This window comes from Ovis canadensis, chromosome 3 (genome assembly GCF_042477335.2).
Source record: "Ovis canadensis isolate MfBH-ARS-UI-01 breed Bighorn chromosome 3, ARS-UI_OviCan_v2, whole genome shotgun sequence".
In the NCBI taxonomy this organism is placed as follows: domain Eukaryota; kingdom Metazoa; phylum Chordata; class Mammalia; order Artiodactyla; family Bovidae; genus Ovis; species Ovis canadensis.
Window position 1 is genome coordinate 175590091 of NC_091247.1, and position 23571 is coordinate 175613661.

The following is a 23571-nucleotide window of genomic DNA, read 5'->3' on the forward strand; positions in this document are numbered from 1 at the left end:
TTTAACTCCTGGATCTCCAAATTTCACCTTGCTAAGGTTGCCTCATTTGAAGCCATGCTGAGACTGGCCCCTCTGTGAGTCTCTGAGAGTAATCAGTGTTCAGAAGACTCTGCTAGGTACCCATCAATATTTGAACAAGAACAGCATGTGCTGCCACCAATATTTGCAATTTTTTTTTTTTAATGGGGGAAGAGGCCCAGGAAGACAAAAGCGACTTAGGCCACAAAAGTTAACAATGGGCTCACACAGAATTCAGATCAGAATTGAGGTCTGCTTAGTTTTTCAAGCTAGCATATCTTTCCTAACACAAGCTAACCTGTACATTTTAGCTAAGGAGGAAGCTTTACTTCTCTGAATATATTTATTTATTTTTCCCTCTCCTTCTTTGGGACTTCCCTGATAGCTCAGATATTAAAGAATCTGCTTGCAATGCAGGGACCTGGGTTTGATTCCTGGGTTGGAAAAACCCCCTGGAGAAGGAAATGGCAACCCACTCTAGTATTCTTGCCTGGAGAATTCCATGGACAGAGGAGCATGGTGGGCTACAGTTCATGGGGTCACAAAGAGTTGAACACAATTGGGTGACTAACACTTTGACTTTCTCTTCTTTACTTGCACAAGTAGTAATAGTGCTAGCAGCAGCAGTAGTAGTAGCAGCAATAGTAGTAATAAAGAATCCCAGGGAGTTTGGTGTGAAACATTCACCCATGTGCCTATTTTGTGTCTCATTTGGAAATGCATGCACAGCTGAGATGCCTTTACATCTTTAATCTCCCCCATCCTTGGGAACCATTTTTGTCCCTTGCTTGTAGTTCAAGGTCAACTCCACCTCCCCTACTGATCTTATACCAACTCTAGAAGAATGTAAGATTCTGCCCCAGTTGACCTTGACCTGTTTTCTTCAGATGATTTACTTATAAGGCCTTTTATTTTGATTTGCCAGCAAACAAGAACAACTAGCAGCCACTCCCCATTCTTAGTGTTTTTATAGCCCTAAAATGGCTAATTTAAGAAATGATTTGATGCTCAAGGAAAGTTACCTGATCAAGGTCATAGGCTTTATTGCATTTCCCAGCTAAGGTGTGGCCTTGGTTTCAAAGAAGAGCACAGCAAAAATGTCATTAGAAGTAAACCCATGCTTGGGGATAAATGATTCTTACACTTAAAAAATATTGCAGTTGGAAGAGTCTTTAGAAAACATCTAGTCACACTCATTGCTTCATTTTTTTAATTAACTTTAATTTTTTAAGAAATAAAACTGACTTTATTCAAAGACATAGCTTTTTGGTTTTGTTTTCCCCTAGTTTTATTGAGATGGAAGAGACATACAGCACTGTTTACATTTCAGGTGTTCAATATAATTATTTGACTTACATACATCATGAAATATTTGTCGCAATAGGTTTAGTGAATGTCATCATCTCACACAGATACAACATCAAAGAAATAGGCAAAAAATCTTTTTTCCTTGTGATGATAACTCTTAGGATTTACTGTCTTACCAACTTTCATTTATAACATATATCAGTTTAGTTATCTTTATTATGTTGTATGATACACCCCTAGTACTTACTTATACCTGGCAATTTGTACTTTTTGATTGCCTTCATATGATTTCCCCTCTACCAACTCCTGCCTCTGATAGCCACAAATCTTAATTCTTTTTCTAACTCCATTGTTTTATAGTAGAGGAGACTGATGCTCAGGGAGGGGGGAAAAAGATACAAATTTTCATGGAAAGTGAGGACAGAACTGGGGACTCTGTCATCCCCACTTCAGCTACTCCTCTCTGTCTATGCCATTCAATAAGCACCCTCCTCTTTCTCTGTGTTGACCACACAGAGAGATCAAGGTACAGTTAGGGCAATATGGGTGGAGAGCCCTATTGGGGTATGCTCAGGACCTATGGGTGTGATAGGAGATTACATTCAGCCACAATTGGAAGGATGAGGAAGAGTTGTCTAAAAGACAGGAAAGGACAATTTCAAACTGTAAAATTTCCTCAATGGAAGAATGCTTCTTGCTATGAGTAATTATTGGCTATTGTTGAATGGAAGAAGCAGGACTGAATCTTTTTTTTTTCCAACGTTTCATATTTATTACTGAGTCTCAGACTGATAGTTAGGAAATAAGATACATCAGGAGCCAAGCATTACAGTAGTGATGTTCTCACTGTGATTTGGCTGCTTAAAAAAGTGGTCTTCACATGTGTGGCACACATGTGAAGACCACTTCTTATAGACCCAGCTTGGTTCTTCTCCAATGTCTTCTCTTGGAGTTGTACCTGATTTTATTGCCAGTTTTCATTCGAATCCATTGAGGAATGGGACGATTCTGCTTTTGTTTCTTGGCCAGGAATCGCTTGATCCTGAAAGTCTTGTGAGAAGACATGGTGAGGAGAGAACTCAACCGCACAAACAATGGCGGAGAAGAGAAAAGAGCAGGACTGAACTATTAAACAGTTAAGGTTAAAGGTTTTGGATTCCTGCAGACCTAGATTCTGGTCACTCATACCCATGTGACCTCAGGAAATTTACCTCCCATCCCAAGCATTCTTGTAAAATGGGGATGACACTAGCACCCATGTTACAAGGTTGAAAAAAAAGGTTAAATAAAATCAGCGGTCCAGAGTACTCATCACAATACTAGAAATCACACAGAAAGCATTCAGTGCATCTTATATTCAATTCAGTTCAGTCGCCAGTCGTGTCCGACTGTTTGCAACCCCATGAACTGCAGCACACCAGGCCTCCCTGTCCATCAACAAAGTCTACCCAACCCATGTCCATCAAGTTGTGATGCCATCCAACCATCTCATCCTCTGTCATCCCCTTCTCCTCCTGCCCTCAATCTTTCCAAACAGCATCAGGGTCTTTTCCAATGAGTCAGCTCTTTGCATCAGCTGGCCAAAATATTGGAGTTTCAGCTTCAACATCAGTCCTTCCAATGAACACCCAGGACAGATCTCCTTTAGGATGGACTGGTTGGATCTCTTTGCAGTCCATGGGACTCTCAAGAGCCTTCTCCAACACCACAGTTCAAAAGCATCAATTCTTCAGCTTTATTTATAGTCCAACTCTCACATCCATACATGACCACTGGAAAAACCATAGCCTTGACTAGATGGACCTTTATTGGCAAAGTAATGTCTCTGCTTTTCAATATGCTATCTAGGTTGGTCATAACTTTCCTTCCAAGGAGTAAGGGTCTTTTAATTTCATGGCTGCAATCACCATCTGCAGTGATTTTGGAGCCCAAAAAAATAAAGTCAGCCACTGTTTCCACTATTTCCCATCTATTTGCCATGAAGTGATGGGACTAGATGCCATGATCTTCGTTTTCTGAATGTTGAGCTTTAAGCCAACTTTTTCACTCTCCTCTTTCACTTTTATCAAGAGGCTCTTTAGTTCCTCTTCAGTTTCTGCCATAAGGGTGGTATCATCTGCATATCTGAGGTTATTGATAATTCTTCCAGCAATCTTGATTCCAGCTTGTGCTTCCTCCAGCCCAGCGTTTCTCATGATGTACTCTGCATGTAAGTTAAATAGATGGTTATCCCCTGACCCTCCCTATTTGCATCATCTAAACTGGAGCTCCCACCTCCCACTCCCAGGGTATTTGCTCCAGGAAAGGAGACCACCTTCTCCACACCCACATAGGAATCAGATCTGTAGCTCTTCTTTATAGACGATATGCCCTGGAACCTTTGCCTTATCAGTCTGAGGAAGTCTAAGGTTAAAAAAATTAAAAGTGCTCTATCATTCTGTACACAATAGCAGCATTAATAGTTGATGTGTGAAAGTGAAAGTGTTAGTCCCTCAGTCATGTCTGACTCTTTGCAACCCCATAGACTGTAGCCCACCAGGCTTCTCTATCCATGGAATTCTCCAGGCAAGAATACTGGTGTGGATTGTCATTCCTTTTTCCAGGGGATCTTCCTGACCCAGGGATCGAACCCAGGCCTCCCGCATTGCAGGCTGACTCTTTACCATCTGAGTCACCAGGGAAGCCCAGTTGGTGTTTGAAAGTGAAAGTGTTAGTTCCTCAGTCGTGTCTGACTCTTTGTGACCCCATGGACTGTAACTCACCAGGCTCCTCTGTCTGTGGGGTTCTCCAGGCAAGAATACAGGAGTGGTTGCCATTTCCTCCAAGGGATCTTCTTGATCCAGGGATCAAACCCAGGTCTCTTGCACTGCAGGCAGATTCTTTTACTACTAGCGCCACCTGGGAAGCTCTAAAAAGCAGCCCTCTTGGCTTGGTTCCACTGGGACTTGAACCCAGGACCTTCTGTGTATAAAGCAGATGTGATAACCACTATGTTAGTTGGTGTTTGCTACTGCTAAGTTGCTTCAGTCGTGTCCGACTCTGTGCGACCCCATAGACGGCAGCCCACCTGGCTCTCCCGTCCCTGGGATTCTCCAGGCAAGAGTACTGGAGTGGGTTGCCATTTCCTTCTCCAACACATGAAAGTGAAAGTGAAGTCGTGTCTGACTCCTAGCGATCCCGTGGACTGCAGTCTACCAGGCTCCTCCATCCATGGGACCTCCCCGGCAAGAGTACTAGAGTGGGTTGCCATTGCCTTCTCCGTTGGTGTTTATGTAACACTTAATTAGAGCACCTTCATGTAATAACTTATTTGCTCCTCAAAACAACCTGGTAAGACAGAGATTTCACTTCCATCTGAAAAAAAAAAAATGATTTGGAGGAACTGAGAGACTTCCTCAGGGGTCCTGATGTTCAGATCCGGGATTCCAGGTCAGGCCTTTCATAGCCAGCTTGGCCCAACTTGGAAAGATGGGATTTAATTTCTTTGTCTGGAAGCTCTCTAAGCTTCCATTTCCTGAAGATCTTCCTTAGCACTGGGTTATGGGATACAGCATTTCCTTTTGCTGCTCACTTGTGCTGAAGCAAGAATTTTTTCCACTCATACCCAGAGGAAATTTCATATAGTAATTTTTTTGATTCAGTTAATATTTATTGGGAGTTCGCGGGGCTCATGTCTCTCCACCAGATATCACAGAGCTGCAGGAGATAGTGAAGGTGAGGTCACTGCCTCTAGCCCTTGTTATCTTGTCTAGACAAGATAAACATCCATACACAGGTAACTATTTACAAGGTTGGGTATTTCAAAGTAAGAAACTAAAAAATGTACCCATTTAGGAGGCGGATGAAGACAGTAGCTATCCTGGTCCTCCTGCCATCTTGAAATTTAACAGTTTTCTGGCATTAAAAACAAAATTGAGATACTAAAAAGCATGATCCTTTCATAGTTTGAAGTTCCTTATTTAAAGACCTAGGTGAATTATACATCAATATAATTATATCTCAATAAAACTGGGAGAAGAAAAAAATTTTAAATAAAGATATAGGTGATAATCCTTCTGAATTGTGAACCCTGAGAGATAGATACATAAAAGCCTTCACTTTCTTTCTTTTTAATGTTCTGGCTATTTATTTACTTATTGGCTGTACTCCGAGCACGTGGGATGTTAATTTCCTGGCCCGGGATTGAACCCATGCCCCGTGCAATGGAAGCACGGAATCTTAACCACTGGACCACCAGGGAAGTCCCTGTTCCTTCACTTTCTGTCTTCAGCACCCAATGTTGTGCCTGGTTGAATTTTTCAGAGTTCTGTCACATTTTTTCTCATTTTTTTCATTCCATTTTCCTGTAATTCCAAATTGAGGTGCCTGAGCCATCTCTGTCTAATCCTTCCATGGCATCTGGATGAAGTTAAAGGGTATCCTGGAGACCTTTCTCTCTTGGAGGCCTCTTTTTAGGCACGGTGGGAGTTGGCCAGCTCCTCTGCACGGAGGCATCCTAACTCCCACTCAGTGTGATTGGTCTTCAGGTTGATTGCTGAACTCTAAATGGGTTGGATGGGCTTGCCTGATGACTGGTGAGTTTCCTTCAACTTTTCTTGTCCTAGGTTCCTATGCAGGAGCAGTAATTGCCATGCCGCTGGCTGGGGTGTTGGTCCAGTACATTGGATGGGCCTCTGTCTTTTATATTTATGGTGAGTGATTTGATTCCATGAATTCCCATGGGTAACTGGGCTTCCTGGGTGGCTCGGTGGTGAAGAATTCCCTGCCAATACAGGAGATGCAGGAAATGCAGGTCTGATCCCTGGGTCGGGAAGATCCCCTGGAGGAGGGAATGGCAACCCACTTCAATATTCTTGCCTGGAGAATCCCTTGGACAGAGGAGCCTGGTGGGCTACAATCCACAGGGTCATGAAGAGATGGACAGGACTGAAGTGAATGAATACACACGCACACCTGGGTAACTGATAGATATGGCATTTGACTATCTAATGGGGTTGGCTTAAGAGTTTACTGTGTGAAAATAGGGATCACTAAGACAAGTTTATCACGTAAATGGAATACTTGTCTAACGATGGTTCACTTAATGTGTATATAAAAGTTAAATTTCTTAATGAGCAGAACATAATCTTTCTTTAAATACCAGCTAATAAAATAATGACAGGAAAAACCAACCAAATGCTTTCTCCTAGCTGAATATAGTGCCATTTGAAAATACTTTGAAATTTGACAAATTTAGAGGTGGAAGAAAATGAGACGATGTCATCAAGCTTTTTGTTTTTCAATTGCAGGTATTTTGGGGATTATTTGGTACGTGTTTTGGCTGTTGCAAGCCTATGAGTGTCCAGCAGCTCACCCAACAATATCTCAGGAGGAGAGGACCTATATAGAGACAAGTATAGGAGAAGGAGCCAACTTGGTTAGTCTCAGTGTAAGTAGAGACGGAGAGATGAAGACTTCCCTCTTTTTTATGAGTATTTCTTTCAGTGATTGTGTTGGCCTCATCAGAAAAATAATCTATCAGTATATTCACTAAAAATCTCACTGTATTTTCACTTTCTAGAAATTTAATACACCATGGAAAAGATTTTTCACGTCATTGCCAGTGTATGCAATCATTGTGGCCAATTTTTGCAGAAGCTGGACATTTTATTTGCTGTTAATAAGTCAGCCTGCTTACTTTGAAGAGGTCTTTGGATTTGCAATAAGTAAGGTAAATATACAGATTCTTGAATTTTAAATCTCTTACTTCTACTGCGAAAATCTTTACTTGATAAAATAATTACATTACTGATCAAAATTCATAATAGTTCTGTGACACCTAATACCCTGGAGGCCAGACAAGTTATGCATTCTATGCACAAATACATAGCTATTTAATTTCTTCTTAGTAAGGATCAGAGCTGTATTAAGCTGCTTTTAAAGATTTATGTTCTCACCATTCTCAAAGTGTTTCTGACGCTGACTCAAGAACTGCATATTGGGCAAGGATCAAAAGATTTAAGGGTGCGAGGTGTTTTTTTTCCTATAAATTATTCAGGGAGGAGCAGTAAGAACCTTAAAGCTCATTTTGCAGGTCACAGTCATAGCTGTACTAATGTACTAAAGTACTGGTCAAGTACTAATGACCAGTCCTTTATGGTTTAAAAAGAACCTTATACAATGTCCCCGACCATTGCGATTAGGTTGCCTGTGTTTCAGGTAGGAAGAGTGTGGATGGTAAAACACAAGCTGTCATCCCGAAAGTATTAAGTCTCCTTCCCACAGGATAAAGAACAGAGGCCTAGTAGAGGTAGAAATCTGCATAGCTACAGGTACTGTCAGAAGTGACTGTGGAAGAGCTAGCTCAACCAGTAGTGGCTACCATCAGGGAGCACTCACCCTGTGCCAAGAGTCTAACTGCCGTGTGCCAGGTAGTTAAACACCCACTGGGTAGTGGGGCCTCTGTGAACGATTTTAATAGACCAACCCATCTCCAGGAGCTTCCTATCTGGTAGAGGAGACGAGTAGGTCTATTCTTAAAGTTGCTCACTCACTCATTGTTTATTCATTACAAAATTCAGGCCTGTCTCAGTCCCGTATAATTAGATGATTAAATTTGGTGGTGAGGGTGAGGGGCTCAGTGGAGATGGTGAGGGTGTTAAGGGTGAGGGGCTCAGTGGAGATGGTGAGGGTGTTAAAGAAGTACATCTCTCAGAAGTAGCTAAAAACAGCCTCACTGTTTCTTTTCATTCCAGGTGGGTCTCTTGTCAGCAGTCCCGCACATGGTTATGACGATCATTGTGCCTATTGGAGGACAATTGGCTGATTATTTAAGAAGCAGAAAAATTTTGACCACAACTGCTGTCAGAAAAATCATGAACTGTGGAGGTACTGTGGATTTCATAGGTGGCTTAAGCAGCTTTTGTAGAATGAGATGAAACTGAATTGCAAGCCATATTTTTGAGGTTATGTCTAAGCACTGAGAAGGCTCTTAAAGGCCCCTAAGTCCATCACACCTAGTGGTGTGTGACTATGGTGTGACCATGCCTAGTGGTCATTCAGCCTGTGCTTGTGCAACCTGAGATATGACAACTTGGGAATCCCTTGGTGCTCCAGCGGCTAGAACTCTGTGCTCTCACTGACAAGGGCCTGGGTTCAATCCCTGGTTGGGGCACTAAGATGTGGGGTACTATTTTGGTCATGTGGTCAAAAAAGAGATATTTTTTAAAAAATATATGACAGGGAAGCCTGGCGTGCTGCTGTTGATGGGGTCTCAAAGAGTCGGACATGACTGAGTGTCTGAACAACAACATAGAAGATGGAAAGTGTGACTGAGGTAAAAAAAAATCCTAGTCTGGCTGAATTGGTTGCCTATGTGAACTTCAGGTTGTTTTAATATGAAATGAAAAAATTCCTCAGACCTTTCAATTCTAGTTCTTGTCAGCTTGGAATAGTTTCACTTCCTAGGATCTCTTGATTACCCATAAAGTTTAAATTTTATCCTTCAGCTCCTGAAACATACAGTCCTAGCATTTTCACTATAAATAGGAGTCACTTATGCTCTTAAATGATTTTTCTTTCTTTGAAAGTCTACTATTTGGCAAAAATCTTTTTTTTTTCCTTATTGATGAATCAATGTATCATTTATAGGTTTTCTTCACACAATGTCTTTATTCTAATTCTTTTGGGGGAATTAACTTTCTGGTTCCACTTTTTTGATAGTGTTAAGATAAGGGAAGTTTGAGCCATGTACCTTGTTGTATAAGACAGGCCAGTTCCAAAACACAAATAATTAGTATACAATGGTGTGTGTGTGTGTGTGTATGTGTGTGCTCAGTCATGTCCAACTCTTTGCTACTCCCTAGACTATAGCCTGCCAGGCTCCTCTGTCCATGGAATCTTCCAGGCAAGAATACTAGAGTGGGTTGCCATTTCCTTCTCCAGGGGATCTTCCTGACTCCAGGATTGAACCCACTTCTCCTGCATCAGCAGACGGATTCTTTACCACTGAGCCACCTGGGAAGCCCTTATAGCATTACTACTTGTTATTAATTTTGTTTCCACAATTTGAACTATATACAGGGAAAAATAACCTGCCAATGCAGGAGATGCAAAAGACACTGGTTTGATCCCTGGCTCAGGAAGATCCCCTGGAGGGAGAAGTGGCAACCCACTCTAGTATTCTTGCTGAGAAAATCCCATGGACAAAGGAGCCTGGGGGGCTGCTGTCCATGGGGTCACAAACAGTCGGACACAACTGAAGCAACTGAGCGTGGATGCACGGTTCATTTCAGTTGCTCAGCTGTGTCTGACTCTTAGTGACCCCATGGACAGCAGCACTCCAGTCTTCCCTGTCCATCACCAACTCCTGGAGCTTGCTCAAACTCATGTCCATCAAGTCAGTGATGCCATCCAACCATCTCATCTTCTGTCGTCCCCTTCTTCTGCCTTCAATCTTTCCTAGCATCAGGGTCTTTTCTAGGGAGTCAGTTCTTTGCATCAGGTGGCCAGGTATTGGAGCTTCAGCTTCAGCATCAGTCCTTCTAATGAATCTTCAGGACTGATTTCCTTTAGGCTTGACTGACTTGATCTTGCTGTCCAAGGGACTCCGGTAGTTCAAAAGCAACTGTTCTTTGGTACTTAGATTTCTTTATGATCCAACTTTTACATCCATACATGACTACTGGAAAAATCATAGCTTAGGCTAGACAGTCCTTTGTCAGCAAATTAATGTCTCTGCTTTTTAATATGCTGTCTAGGTTTGTCATAGCTTTTCTTCCAAGGAGCAAAATTCCATGGCTGCAGTTACCATATGCAGTGATTTTGGAGCCTTAGGAAATTAAGTCTGTCACTGTTTCCATTGTTTCCCCATTTATTTGCCATGAGGTGATGGGACATGGATGCCCAGTAATGGTATAAAGGTCCACAGTTTAAAAAAGTATTGATTAACTAAAATTTAAAAACTTTTAAATATAATTTTTGAGGCTGTTGTTCCATTTAGACTTGTTACAAAATAGTGACTATATTCTTTGTGTTGTACAACACATCCTTGAGCCTGTCTCACACCCAGTAGTTTGTACCTTCCACTCCCCTACCCCTATACTGCTGCTCCCTCTCTCCATCCTCCCACTGGCAAGCATTAATTTATTCTCTTTATCAGTGAGTCTGTGAAGCTCACAGTTTAAAAAGCACCTCTGTGCCCATAATTTCACTGATTCTCTTTAGATGACCATATAAAACAATCATTGGTGCTTGCCCTAGTTCTAGAACAGTTTTGAAGAATGGATTCAGAAAGGTAAGCAACTTATTAAGGTTTACAAAAAAGTGCCTTGGCTTGTATTTCAACTTAATCTTGATTTTCCTTTCTTTCCTTTGCATTAATTATCAAGTTCCCACTACCTACCTGCCAGGCCCTGTACTATATCCACGGTACCTTCCCTGGATAATATCACAGTTTTGTGGGGGAAGGCAGAAACACAAATGAAAAACTACAGGGCAATGCTGAAAAGTTCTATGAAATGATTAAGAAGAAGGAGATGTCAGCTTCACTGGTGGTGAGTGGCAGGGCTGTCAGCTTCCTAAGGAAAGCAATATTTGAACTGGACTTTAAAGAATAGTAGGGTTTCTCCAGAAATGAGACGTAAGTGATGCGAGAGGAGCACTGCAGGTGAAGGAACAGTCTGGAAGTACAGTGTGGCACAAAACAGTGTTGTGATCAGGAAACGGTGGAGAGACGTGTGCAACAGTAGAGGGCTTTCCGCGGGCTTCGGATGGTGAGCAAGGGGGTAAGAGTGACAGAAAATGAACCTGGGACAGCAGGAGGAATTTATTATAGGCACTTAGTATGGAACCACTGACAAGCGTTTTAAGTTAGGGGGCAACTGATCAGATTTGTAGTTTATAAAAATAGTGATCCAGAGAATGGATCAGAGGAAAAAGAGATAGGAAGACCAATAAAGAGGTTTTTGAAGTTGTCCAGGGGAGAGGTAGTGGCGTCCAGAACTAAGACAGTGGTAGGGGAAGGAAAAGCAGATATTTCTAAGGCCAATGTCATGGATTTTTATCTGAACACTGAAGAAGAGAAAAAAGTCCAAGTTCATTCTGAGATTTCTGCTTTAAACATTCGATTACCATTTGTTGAGTCATGCCCATGGCTGGTGATCTTGCTCAACACCTTGTATACCCAATTTCATTTAATCTTCCAATGCTCCAAGGTTGTATTATGAGCTTTTGGCAGGGAGGAATGAGGACTCAAAGAGATGAAGTGCTCATCCAAGATCACACCATTAGTGATTTTGAGATAGAATCTGAACCCAGCAGGAATCTGAACCCTGATAAAGTCTGGGTTCTAAACACAGGCAGATAGATTAATTGAGAGAAGAAAGAGTGTGGTGGTGGCTTTTTATATGTTTTGGAGTGAATATAGGGGACAGAGACTTGATTTGGGCCTATTATCTCTGAGCTAACTCAAAGGACAATCATGTAGCGACGTCTGGAATCAGCAGACGGTCTCTAGGATGAAGCATCATTTCACTGTCTTCTGCCTCCCAGGGTACTTCCTGTCCCTGGAAACAGTACTTATATCATCTTTCTATCTGCTATCAACTGAACATGTATGTGTTTTTGTGTGTTGGTGAGAAGGATCTTCATCATTTCCTTATCCTTTTTTATTGTGCTGGATTCACTTATCTTGAATGAAAGGAGCAAAAAGTCCTTCTGTCCCACTGTATTTTATGTGCAAATATCTCATGGCATTATAAAGAGGCCTGAAGGCTTGGCAAACTTCTGGAAAGGAAGAATTTTGCCTTATGCTTTACAGGTGGTGAGGCTCTGCTTTATGTTTCAGATATTCACTGCTGCTTTCTAATCACTTTTGGCAACAATAATACTAGTTTACTTTTGTGTCATTTTCTATGAAAGACCATCACTGGTGTAATCGATGGAGAATCACCGACGGTCTTAGAAATGGCAGGGGGAGCTACCCATGAGCAACTGATAATAAACATTCCTCATCCCGTGGGCATCATTGTACCTCCTGGGTACAGTGTTTAAGGCACACCAGGAAATTGTTGAAAAGCTCACAGAACACCTGGGTAATATTAGCAAAGTCGTATAGTCAAGAAATATCCCTATAAGATTGTAAATATTGCGCCAGAATATGTGTTCTAAAAGCTTGGGTCCATGAAAATAGATTCTTTGTGATGAATTCATGAATTTGGGCTGACTGACACGAAAATGACATTTTCCCCTGCTGTTTCCATTCACAGGTTTTGGCATGGAGGCAACCTTGCTCCTTGTGGTTGGCTTTTCCCATACCAAAGGGATGGCTATCTCCTTTCTGGTGCTTGCTGTAGGATTTAGTGGTTTTGCTATTTCAGGTAAAGTGTCCTTTGGGTTTCCAAATCTTTTCCATAGCAACACTTGGGAGAAAGGAAGGAAAGGATATTGAGCATCTACCTTTGGCAGCCAGGCCATTCCCAAGGCTCAGGGCCACTGGCTAGAGATTTTCATCTAGTGGGGATGATTTTGAGTATCACTGAGAACTGGGCTTAGCAGCCCAGCCAAGCTGGAATTATCACTACTTTCTCCATCTTGGGAAAGACAACATGCAGGAGCCCTCTCTGGGGCATGGGCAGAATGCGTGTTGCTGGGCAAAGTGCCACCTTCAAACTTTAGCACCAGGCCACCCGACCTAACAGAGACTCTTGTGACTCTTTTGATTCTTACTTCCTACAGGAGAACTGCTAACATTAACTCACAATCAAATGATGTAGTCATTTGACATAAAGTTATAGAATCAGAAGGGCTTCCCAGGTGGTGCTGGTGGTAAAGAATCTGTCTGCCAATGCAGAAGGTGCCAGGAATGTGGATTCAGTCCCTGGGTTGGGGAGATCCCCTGGAGGAGGAAATGGCAACCCACTCCAGTACTCTTGCCTGGAGAATTGCAAGGGCAGAGGAGCCTGGTGGGCTACAGTCCATGAGGTCGCAGAGTTGGACACGACTGAGCACATGCATACACACACACAGAATCAGAAAGTTTTAAGGATGGAATTTTTCTTTAGTTTTCTGTCTCCTCCTTGGCTTTCATTTTCCAAACAAGGACATGCAGGTCCAGAGAGGTGATGTGACTTGCTAAGCCAGCAAGACTTAAGAAGAATAGTAATGATGATGTGAGCTAACATTGATCAGGCACAAACTCTGTGCTGGGGGCTGTTCACAGCCCACTCGTGTATTAATCCCTGCAATTCTAACAGCTACCCTAGGGCCTTCAGTCTCCCCATTTTATAGAAGCAGAAACCAGCTACTGTATGAGCGGTAACAGTGCTAGCATATTACAGACTTCAGAAGTTCCCTGTGCAGAACTGGATGAAGAAGCAAAACTTAGGGATTTTTTTTTCCTATCTTTAAAAAAGATTATAATACTAAAAATTGTCATTTAACGGAACACTTGACATGTATCGCATTTCTGACAACATTGTGAAGCAAATGATATTACCATTATTTTACTGAGGAATAACTTAAAGCTCAGGAAATGAAGGACTTTCCTATTGTTACACAACTGGGGACAAAGGAAGAACTAAGGTGTCCTGCCTGGTCTTCATGCCTGAGCTCTTTCCATGATTCTGGGGTGTCTTAAAGATCAAACAGGGTGATAACATCCTAGAACAGAAAAGCACCTCTGGTTTGACCTCTGGTCAAAATGACTCTTAAACAGGGCCTTGGTCTTATCAAAATACAGTTCACCCTTGAACGATGTGGGGGTTATGGGTGCTGATCCCCTACCCCACATAGTCAAAAATCTGACTATACTATACTATACTATACTATACTATTCCCTTCTCCAGGGAATCTTCCCAACCCAGGGATTGAACCCGGGTCTCCTGCATTGCAGGTGGATTCTCTACCAGCTGAGCCACAAGTGAAAGAAAGAGAAGTCACTCAGTCGAGTCCAACTCTTTGCGACCCCGTGGATTGTAGCCCACCAGGCTCCCCCATCCCTGGGATTCTGTAGGCAAGAATACTGGAGTGGGTTGCCATTTCCTTCTCCAGGGGATCTTCCTGACCTAGGGATTGAACCCAGGTCTCCCTCATTGCAGGCAGAAGCTTTAACCTCTGAGCCACAAGGGAAGCCCAAAATACTGGAGTGGGTAGCCCATCTCTTCTCCAGTGGAACTTCCCAACCCAGGAGTCAAACCAGGGTTTCCTGCATTGCAGGCGGATTCTTTACCAACTGAGCTATGAGAGAAGCCCTCCTATATAAAGTATTCCTCTGCATCCTGGGTTTTGTTGTATCCTTGATTTTGCATCTGAGGATTCAATCAACCACAGATCCTGTGCATGCGTGCTTGCATGCTTAGTTGCTCAGTCATATCTGACTTTTTGCAACCATGTGAACTGTACCCCACCAAGCTCCTCCATCCATGGAATTTTCCAGACAAGAATACTGGAGCAGGTTGCTATTTCCTCCTCCTAGCGATCTTTGTGACTCAGGGATTGAACCCTTGTCTCCTGCATCTCCTGCAATACTGTAGTATTTACTACTGACAAACAAATCTGCCTGTAACTAGACCCATGCAGCTCCAACCTACTTTGTTCAAGGGTCAACTATAAATAGAGCTGATGAATAGTTAAATTGGAAAAAAAAATTTGCACTTAAAGTAGCCTGAAGCTAACAACCTAGGTGTAAGGCCCCTCTTTAGTACTTACTATTTACAAAAGGCAAAAAAAAAAAAAAAAGCTGAGTTATTTAAATCCTCAGCCTCAGTTTCCTTATCTAGAGACTAGAGAGATATAATGGCAACTTCATCGGGTTGTTGGGAGATTGCAATGAACTGAGGTCATTCTTTCATTCCTTTACACTTCCCAAGAGTCAGACACTGTTCTTGGCACAGCAGATACTGCAGTGAAAAAAAGAAAATTTCTGTCCTTATAAAGTTTACATTCTAGTGGAAATAAAGCTTTTGAAAATCTTAGTCCCAGTACTAGATGCATAAAACTATTAAAAAATATTCACTGCGGTTGTTCAATTATTATTCAATCTAGCCCAATACTTCTCAAAATTTAATGGTGCATACAAGTCACCTTAGGATCTTGCAAAAATGCAGATTCTGATTTAGCCAGTGTAGAGTGGAGCCTGAGATCCTGCATTTCGAGCAGTGAAGTTGACGCCACTGATCAATAGTCCACACTTTGAGTAGCAAGGATAGAGCAGTCATGAATTGTTCCCAGCAGGATGTTAAGGGACATCTTCTTTTGATAGCCTTGTAATGCAAAAGAGATTCATATCCTATCCACAGAGATATTGAAATATTCAGGCTCATATTGTCCCCAGATTGCCAGTTTAAGCAACAATCAAACGGACAGAATTTTTTTTTTCCCAGCATTTACACCGTACTGGTCACTTTTAAGGTATGAACTCATTTAATCCCTGTAGCAACCTGATGAGAAGAGTATTGCTATGTTCATTTTACTAGTGAGGAACTGAGGCTTGGGAGGTGACTTACCTTACTCAGATAAATTAAGTGATTAGGATTGGAATAACAGTTTATCTGATCCACAGTGAGACTATGGGAGGGACTATGGTCATGGGGAGGATGATTCCTTAGGATCTGCTGGATGTCAACTTTATAAGGAGTTAATGGGGATGCCAAGGGGGACTCGCTCAGTTTAGGAACTGATTATAAATATAAGAGCTGAGACAGGTGAGATTAGAAGGATACAAAGAATGGGTGATATCTGCTTTAGAAGATGTCCTATGTAGAGAAGACAGACTCTCTCAACTTGTGTGTAACTTGCTTTATGTGTCTGCTTCAAAAAAAAAAAAATCTATTAGTATCTCAGTTTCCCAATGATTTTTCCCCCAAACCCCAGGATTGTGTAGCTAGAAACCTAAATGGCTTTTCTCATATTATCTTTAGCTGAACGCAGATGTCTAGGCTTTGTATCAGAATATAATACTCGCCAATCATATTAATTGCTTCTTATCTCTGGGTTCTTTTCTAATAAAGTGTTTATCACATTCAAATAAATAGTAAGATTAATTAATCTTGCAGCTGTTTTATATTCTGATATTCTGCCACTTTGGTCTGAAAGAGAAGGTATGTTTATTCCAGAAAGGTTTTCTTAAAATTCTCTCTGAACAGAGGTAGGAAATAAAACAAGCAGCCAATAGGCTGGTTTAGAAATTTTTTTTAAATTATATTTTTAGTTATTTGCACAAAATAGAGCATTAAAAAGCAAGACAAGGGAAAATAAAAATATGAGTAAATAAGACCTATAACCCACTGCTGTAATTTCAGAGTTCAAGTTGGTAATTAATTAAACAATTATATATAGAGTACCTACTATGCACTGGATACTTTGCCAGCTCAGGAAAGTAAACTGGGTAGATGGAGGTTGTACTGCAAAGAACATGTTGGCTTTCACCTCTTTGCATCTATGTAATTGACATATATTATTTATCTGAATTCTTACAACAGTTTTATAAGAATGATCATTCCAGTTTATAGATGAAGAAGCTGAAGTTCAGAAAGATTAAATCATTTGCCCAGGTTTGCATCTCAATTAAACAGCCAGATCCAAGGTCTGACTCTAAAATGCAACCCTAGGCTACACTGGCAGAGTTGGTTCCCAGTGCCCAATGCCTCCTCTTTCAAAGCCTTGTCCCTCCGCCTTCCCGCTTCCTTCATTCCACTCATCCTTTTCTCCTGAAAAACAGATGAATAGTGAGGTATGGTGATTTTTTATTTTACCACTCCCTGCAGCATTACCTATTCATAAAAGACCCCAGAGTGACGGGTGTGTTTTACAGTGGCAGCAATAGCAGTGATGCTGATTTGGCACTGTGATAGTTGCTAGAGCTCAGCTGTTTGCCAAGAGCTCTCGCATACATATTTCCCCTAAGTCTCATCTCACAGCATCTGTATGAGTTAAGGAGTAATATGATCCTCAAAATAGAGATGAGGAAACAAAGTCCTAAAGATGACTTGTTTAAGAGATAAGAATAAGATTCAAATCCAGATTTACAAATTCCAAATCAAGTATGAATGTTGAAGTGTTTTGTAAATTACAGAGGATCCTGCAAATGTTTGTATAAATCTTTCTTATCCAAAAAGAGCCCTTTATAATATGCCCTGTGGTACTAAGGCAGACCTACCTGTGGTAGCCTTTTGGGAGTGAGCTGAGAGCTAGGAAGGAGGATATTATGCAGCAAGATATAGTTTTAATCACACTGTATATGATTGTGTGGGCTTACCTGGTGGCTCAGGTGGTTCCCTGGTGGCTCAGTGGTAAAGAATCTGCCTGTAGTACAGGGTTAAGAAGATCCCCTGGAGAAGGAAATGGCAACCCACTCCAGTATTCTTGCCTGGGAAATCCCATGGTCAGAGGAACCTGGAGGGCTACAGTCCATGGGTTGCAAAAGAGTCGAATACAACTTAGGAACTAAACAACAACAATGTGATTGTGTGATGGCTTACTCTGAATATGTGTGATCCAGGCTGTGCTTTTCAGTATTGCCCCAAACATCATTATTTTGGGGTTTCAAGCCGAGAAGGTAGAGGTGCCATAATTCTCCCCATGAAGAACCCATTTTAGCCATTGCTAATGCAATTCATGGGGTCGCAAAGAGTCGGACACGACTGAGTGACTGAACTGAACTGAATCAATCACACCATGGTTTTCTGCTATGAGCAGACACAGCCTGACAATCCTCAAGCCAGTCCTTTTGGTAAAGGTATCCATTAGTAGAGGAAAGAGATTGATGAGAGTTGGGGAAAGCTAAATATTTTCCAAAATGTATTTGGAATTCTGTTCCTGAGTCTGATTTTGAGATGTTTGGCTTCACTGTAGGTTTCAATGTCAACCACTTGGATATTGCCCCTCGCTATGCCAGCATTCTCATGGGAATCTCAAATGGAGTGGGAACCCTCTCTGGAATGGTCTGTCCCCTTATTGTGGGTGCAATGACCAAGCACAAGGTAATGGTTTCCTTTGGGGTTGTGGGTTACAGTATGAGAGGACCGAAATACTGTACAAAGTCTCAAGGCCCTATCCCAGCCTGTGTAAATGTGTATGTCCTTGACTTGGCTGAGTCACTTGAGCTTCTATTTTTTTTTCTTCTTTTAAAAAAATTATCATTTATTGATGGCAGCAGGACTGATTGATGTTTGGTTCTGTTTCTTAAACTGAGAAATAGAAGGGGTGTGTGTGTGGGGTGTGTGTGTGTGTGTGTGTGTGTGTGTGTATAGAAGAAGTGATAATACCATAAAGACTGTTTAAAGACACAAAAAAGAAACTGAGGCAATCAACTCAAGATAAATAAATTACCCAAGGTTGTTTTATAATTCCAAGTAATTAGACTTTATCACCATTTCCAATTATTGCTTAGCATGCTCCAGCATGAAAATATTAGTGCAGTTATACTTCCTTATTATGAAGAAAACAAACAAGACATTAATGACCCTTCCTAAGAACCTACGCAGGTGCGGCAGCAGGTCGTTACTGCACGTTTGTGTATTTAGACTAAGGTGGGTAGTACAGGAGGATCCCAGATCCATCCAGAATTCAGCTACAGGCCACATTCTTCATCTCTGTCTTTGAAAGGGTTTTAGATATGCTACCTTCTGCAAATTAACATGTTTGATACTATGGCATTTTTACCCAACTATTTCTTTGTTGTTGCACATCCTATTAAAAATATAACTTCAGAAATTCTTCCTGTTTCTTGGAGAAGAAAGTGTGGGATAACATTTCTTATTTTTGATAGAAAAGAAAGGTGGGCTCTGATGACTTTATGGGCAGAGGAGCCAAACTATCTCTCTGTTCATGAGATGATAGGATTGGTAATATGATTATTAATTCTGTTATTAAATCTTTCAACACAAATTCCCATTATTTTTTATACAATATATTTTCACAGAAGATATGATTATACATAAGCTACTGGCAGTCCAAACTGAGCATTTTCGTGACTCAAATTGTCATGTATCCAAAGCAAGCACGAAGGAGACCTCTGATATTTACAGTGGTGGGTTCCTAAAGCAAATTTAATTTAACCTCATTTGTATATTTAGGAGAGCTGTGAAATGGTGCAGTAAGGATCTTACAGGATGTTTATTTTATAAAGTATTTTTCTAAATTAAAAAAAATGCATATTCACTGTAGTCTTAACTTTGATTTTTTTAAACACTCAAATTCCATTTGGGTCCTGGGCATGCATCTGCCACACGTCTTCCCAGGAAGCACAGCATTGCTTTGGGGTGACTAAGTGCTTTTGTCCCAGTGGAGGACTCCAGAAGATACTGTTAATTTCCGTTTTTGGTTAAAATATTAATTGGTACTGTTTCCTTGTTCAGACCCGTGAGGAGTGGCAGAATGTGTTCCTCATAGCTGCCTTGGTGCACTACAGTGGTGTCATCTTCTACGGGGTCTTTGCTTCTGGGGAGAAACAGGAGTGGGCAGATCCCGAAAACCTTTCTGAGGAGAAGTGTGGAATCATTGACCAGGATGAATTAGCTGAGGAGACAGAACTCAACCATGAGAGTTTTGCAAGTCCCAGAAAGAAGATGTCATATGGAGCCACCACCCAGAATTGTGAAGTCCAGAGAAAGGAATGGAGAGGACAGAGAGGGGTGACCCTCAACGAGGAAGAGCTGACATCCTACCAGAATGAAGGGGAAAACTTCTCAGATGCATCCTAGTGTCTGAGGGGCACTTTTGGCTCCTCCGCACTCTAGAACCAGAAAGTATCCATACCCATTTTCTTCTCCATAGGCTGGCTTGCCAGGGGGTTAACTCTAGGAACGTTGCATGTCAGGGAGCAGGGAGAGATTTACTCAGCAGTAGGCAAACAACTTGCTCTAAGTTCATAAAATGTATGGCTGTAAGTTTTTTGATTTGCAGTTGATTCTTATCTCAAAGAATAAACTATTCAGGAAGGAATGATTGGAAGAATAAGAGACAAAATGCCATGTTTTTCAAAGAAAAATGGAAGGAAATGGGGATATTTGGCCTGGAGGAGAGAAAAAAATAGCTGTTACTACCTTTCTGAGAGCAGCCATGCAGGGGTGGGTTTCCTATTCCTAATAAAGGCCACTGCTTTCAAAGGCCCTGTATTGTGCCAGATGCTTTATTACATTCTCATTTAATCTCCACACCCCATGATATAACAATGCTTATCCCCATCTTACAACTGAGGAAAAGAAAGCAACAAAAGATGGACTTGCTCAGGCTCATCCTGCCAGAGGCAGTGCTGAGACTGCGTGCATGCATGCTCAGCCATGTCCAACTCTTTGCAACCCCATGGACGTCAGCCCTTCAGGCTCCTCTGTTCATGGGATTCCCAGAGAAGAATACTGGAGTGGGTTACCATTTCCTACTCCAAGTGTTGAGATTGGTGGAGTCCAAAATAGATGTCAATTTTGGAGAAGAAGGTTTTGCTTCAGGTTAGAAGAGATATTTTTAATAATGAAAACTGTAAATGGAGTGTGTTGTCATGTGGATAATTCCCTATCTTGGCAGGCATGGAGGATGGAGAACATTTGGGTTGATGTGGCAGAGAACATTCAAACATCATATGGGGGACTGGATTCAAAGATCCTTAGGGCCCTAGGTAATCTGAGAGCCAAATGAGTCTGTGAAATCATATATATGTGAAAGTTGCTTAAGTCGTGTCCAACTCTTTATGACCCCACGGTCTGTAGCCTGCCAGGCAGCTCCGTCCATGGGATTTCCCAGGCAAGAATACTGGAGTGGGTTGCCATTTTCTTCTCCAGAGGATCTTCCCGACCCAGGGATCAAACCCAGGTCTCCTGCATTGCAGGCAGACTCTTTACCACCTGAGCCACCAGGGAAACTCATAACATGAATTCATACTTTTCTTATATTTTTTTAATAATGAGTCACAGACTATATGAGAGATTCAAATAGGTTAAAAAAAAAAAAGAATAGGAAAAATGAAAAACTAAGCAAAATAGCAAAGTTCCCGGAATCTGATGGTCAGAATGGCTGAGAAGAAGTAAACTAAATTTCACCCCTTCAGGGAATTCCCTGGCATCCTGTGGTTAGCACTCTGCAATTCCACTGTAGGGGGCCCAGTTCAATCCCTGGTCAGAGAAGTAGGATCCTACAAACTGTGTTGTGTGAGCTAAAAAATACAATTTTAACCCGTCATAATGTCAACAATGTGGTTAAATAATGTCCCACATTACTTGTAAATCTTTAAGACATTTAGTAATTTAAGAAGTTGGTTCATGCATTTTATTAGGTAAAATTCTCTTAGGAGAGTCCTCTATTTAAAAAAAATGTATGTCTTTAGCCATTTTGGCTGGTGATGCTAGGAAGTTTGATCAACTAGACAAAATTATGATTGAAGTATTCCTAATGACTTTACTCAGAATGGTATTCAGGGAAACCACAATAACATAGCAGTAGTTAAACAGTGAAATACTGAACGTAAACATCTGGGACAACTGGATCCATAGTTAGTGTTGAAAAACTTATCTTTGCATAAGGCAATAACATGGATACTCTCTAAATATATTTTAAAATTTAATGATATTTGAAAACAATGTTGGCATGTAAAAATGTTGCTTGAAAATAAAATTATTTTCCTTTTTATTGTTTTTGAAATTTTTAATTCTACTTTCAGAAGAAAAAGATAGTATTATAGAAAAAATGGTGGATTTACTTATAGTTTGTTATTGTAGGATTTTTTTTTCTAGTTTCTCCCATATATATATATTTCTGGTCCCTAACTGTGTCAGCAGAATTGTAATGTATTTTATAGAAGAATACTTTTGGGGGGAAAATGCCTGACACTCTATAAAGTAGTATTATTTATGTCACTGGTATATCATTTATGTTATTATATGTATTTAAATCTCTTTAGTGAAACTATGTAATTTAGAATAATTCCTGGCACATAGAAAGTGCTCAATAAACATTACTTATCATCATCATTATCATATTTTAACCTTTTCTGGGTTGAAAAGAAAGCATGCTGTTTCATTTTCACTCTTAATAGGATTTATTGTGAAAGTTGTGCCATTTTCTAAGTAAAAAAAAAAAAAAACAGAGAAATTTATGGTGGCCAGCGTTTTCTTTTTTCCTTCTGTTAATGAAGTCAATAACTATTTTAAGAACTCATGGTAATCCTTAAGGCAATATTGCAGACTGTGACACAAAGTTGTACTTACTCCAACATTTGAAGTCAGCAGCATATGCAGAAATTTGACAAATTACTTTGATAAATCAAAGCCTTTAGGGCACCTGTCACTTGTCCTTACAGTATTTTAAAAAATGGGGTCCTAAGTTATGGTGTTAAAAAGTAGAAAACACATTATTTTGTTGTGATGGGGTTAGTAAAGGTTGCAATGAACAAATAATTATATTGGAACATCAGGCAAGTGTATTGAATGGTTTGCAAGTCACTGTACATTTTGCTGTAAATATCCATTTGTAGGTCAGTTCTTAGAGGCAAACTATGGATTCTAGCAAGAAGGGAAGGAGACCTGAGGTGCTAGATTCTTGAGACAAGAAAGTTTGACTGGTCCTTTTTAAACAATGAAAGTTTTGGAACATGAACATAACAAGAAAAATATAATTGTTTAAGAAATAATGACACATTTATTATCCCTGCCTGGGTGTTAAATTCAAAGTAAAAATTGGAACCTACTATTTCTATTTCACACTGATTCCTTCTGAGCCCAACAGACCTTTTCCTCCCTCCCTGTTTCTTATCTCAGTTAATTACATCACCCTTTCACTGGAAATAAATCTTTGAGTCATCTTTGACTTTTAAGAAAGTAGCCTTTTCTCTCTTCCCTGCCAAGTCCACTTAACTTTATTTTCAATCTGGAGCTCAATGTCTTACATCACTTTTGGAAAATTTTCAGCCACTCTCTCTTATTATACTGCTTTTGGCCCCTTTTTTCTGTAGGCTCTTTCTGAGAACCCAAAACGGATGCTAGTCTGCGGGTAGCACTCTGACCATCACTTCTGTATTTTCCAGGCTTTTTGCCTCTATCTGTGTTATTTTGGATATCTTCTGACTTATTTTTAAGTTCTTTATTTCTCTCTCTACAAGGTTCAGTTAAACTCCACACATTGTGTTCTTAATTTCAGTTATTGTGTTTTCAATTTTAGAACATTTAGTGGTTCATTTTCCAATCCTGCTATATCCTTAAATAAAATATTTCCAGTTCTCCGCTAAAATTTTCAACACTGTATTCCCGGAACTCAAGGAGCTAATTAAAGTATGATCAG

At 40.7% G+C, this 23571-nt stretch overlaps 2 protein-coding genes across 2 annotated transcripts in view; one reads left to right on the forward strand and one right to left on the reverse strand.

Annotated features, from left to right (window-relative positions):
- Positions 1-20414, forward strand: part of SLC17A8 (solute carrier family 17 member 8) — a 39459-nt gene extending 19045 nt beyond the window's left edge. The window contains exons 6-12 of the mRNA XM_069581052.1: positions 5931-6017; positions 6615-6754; positions 6887-7036; positions 8061-8193; positions 12573-12683; positions 18157-18284; positions 19662-20414. Of these exons, the coding sequence (XP_069437153.1) occupies positions 5931-6017; positions 6615-6754; positions 6887-7036; positions 8061-8193; positions 12573-12683; positions 18157-18284; positions 19662-20006 (1094 nt within the window). The 3' untranslated portion in view covers positions 20007-20414. The remainder of the gene's footprint in view (positions 1-5930; positions 6018-6614; positions 6755-6886; positions 7037-8060; positions 8194-12572; positions 12684-18156; positions 18285-19661) is intronic.
- On the reverse strand, positions 2073-2440 carry LOC138435888 (large ribosomal subunit protein eL39). Its single transcript, XM_069581053.2, has one exon. It carries the CDS (start codon positions 2389-2391, stop codon positions 2236-2238), a length of 156 nt encoding a protein of 51 aa, XP_069437154.1. The 5' UTR covers positions 2392-2440; the 3' UTR covers positions 2073-2235.
- Positions 20415-23571: the final 3157 nt, after the last annotated feature.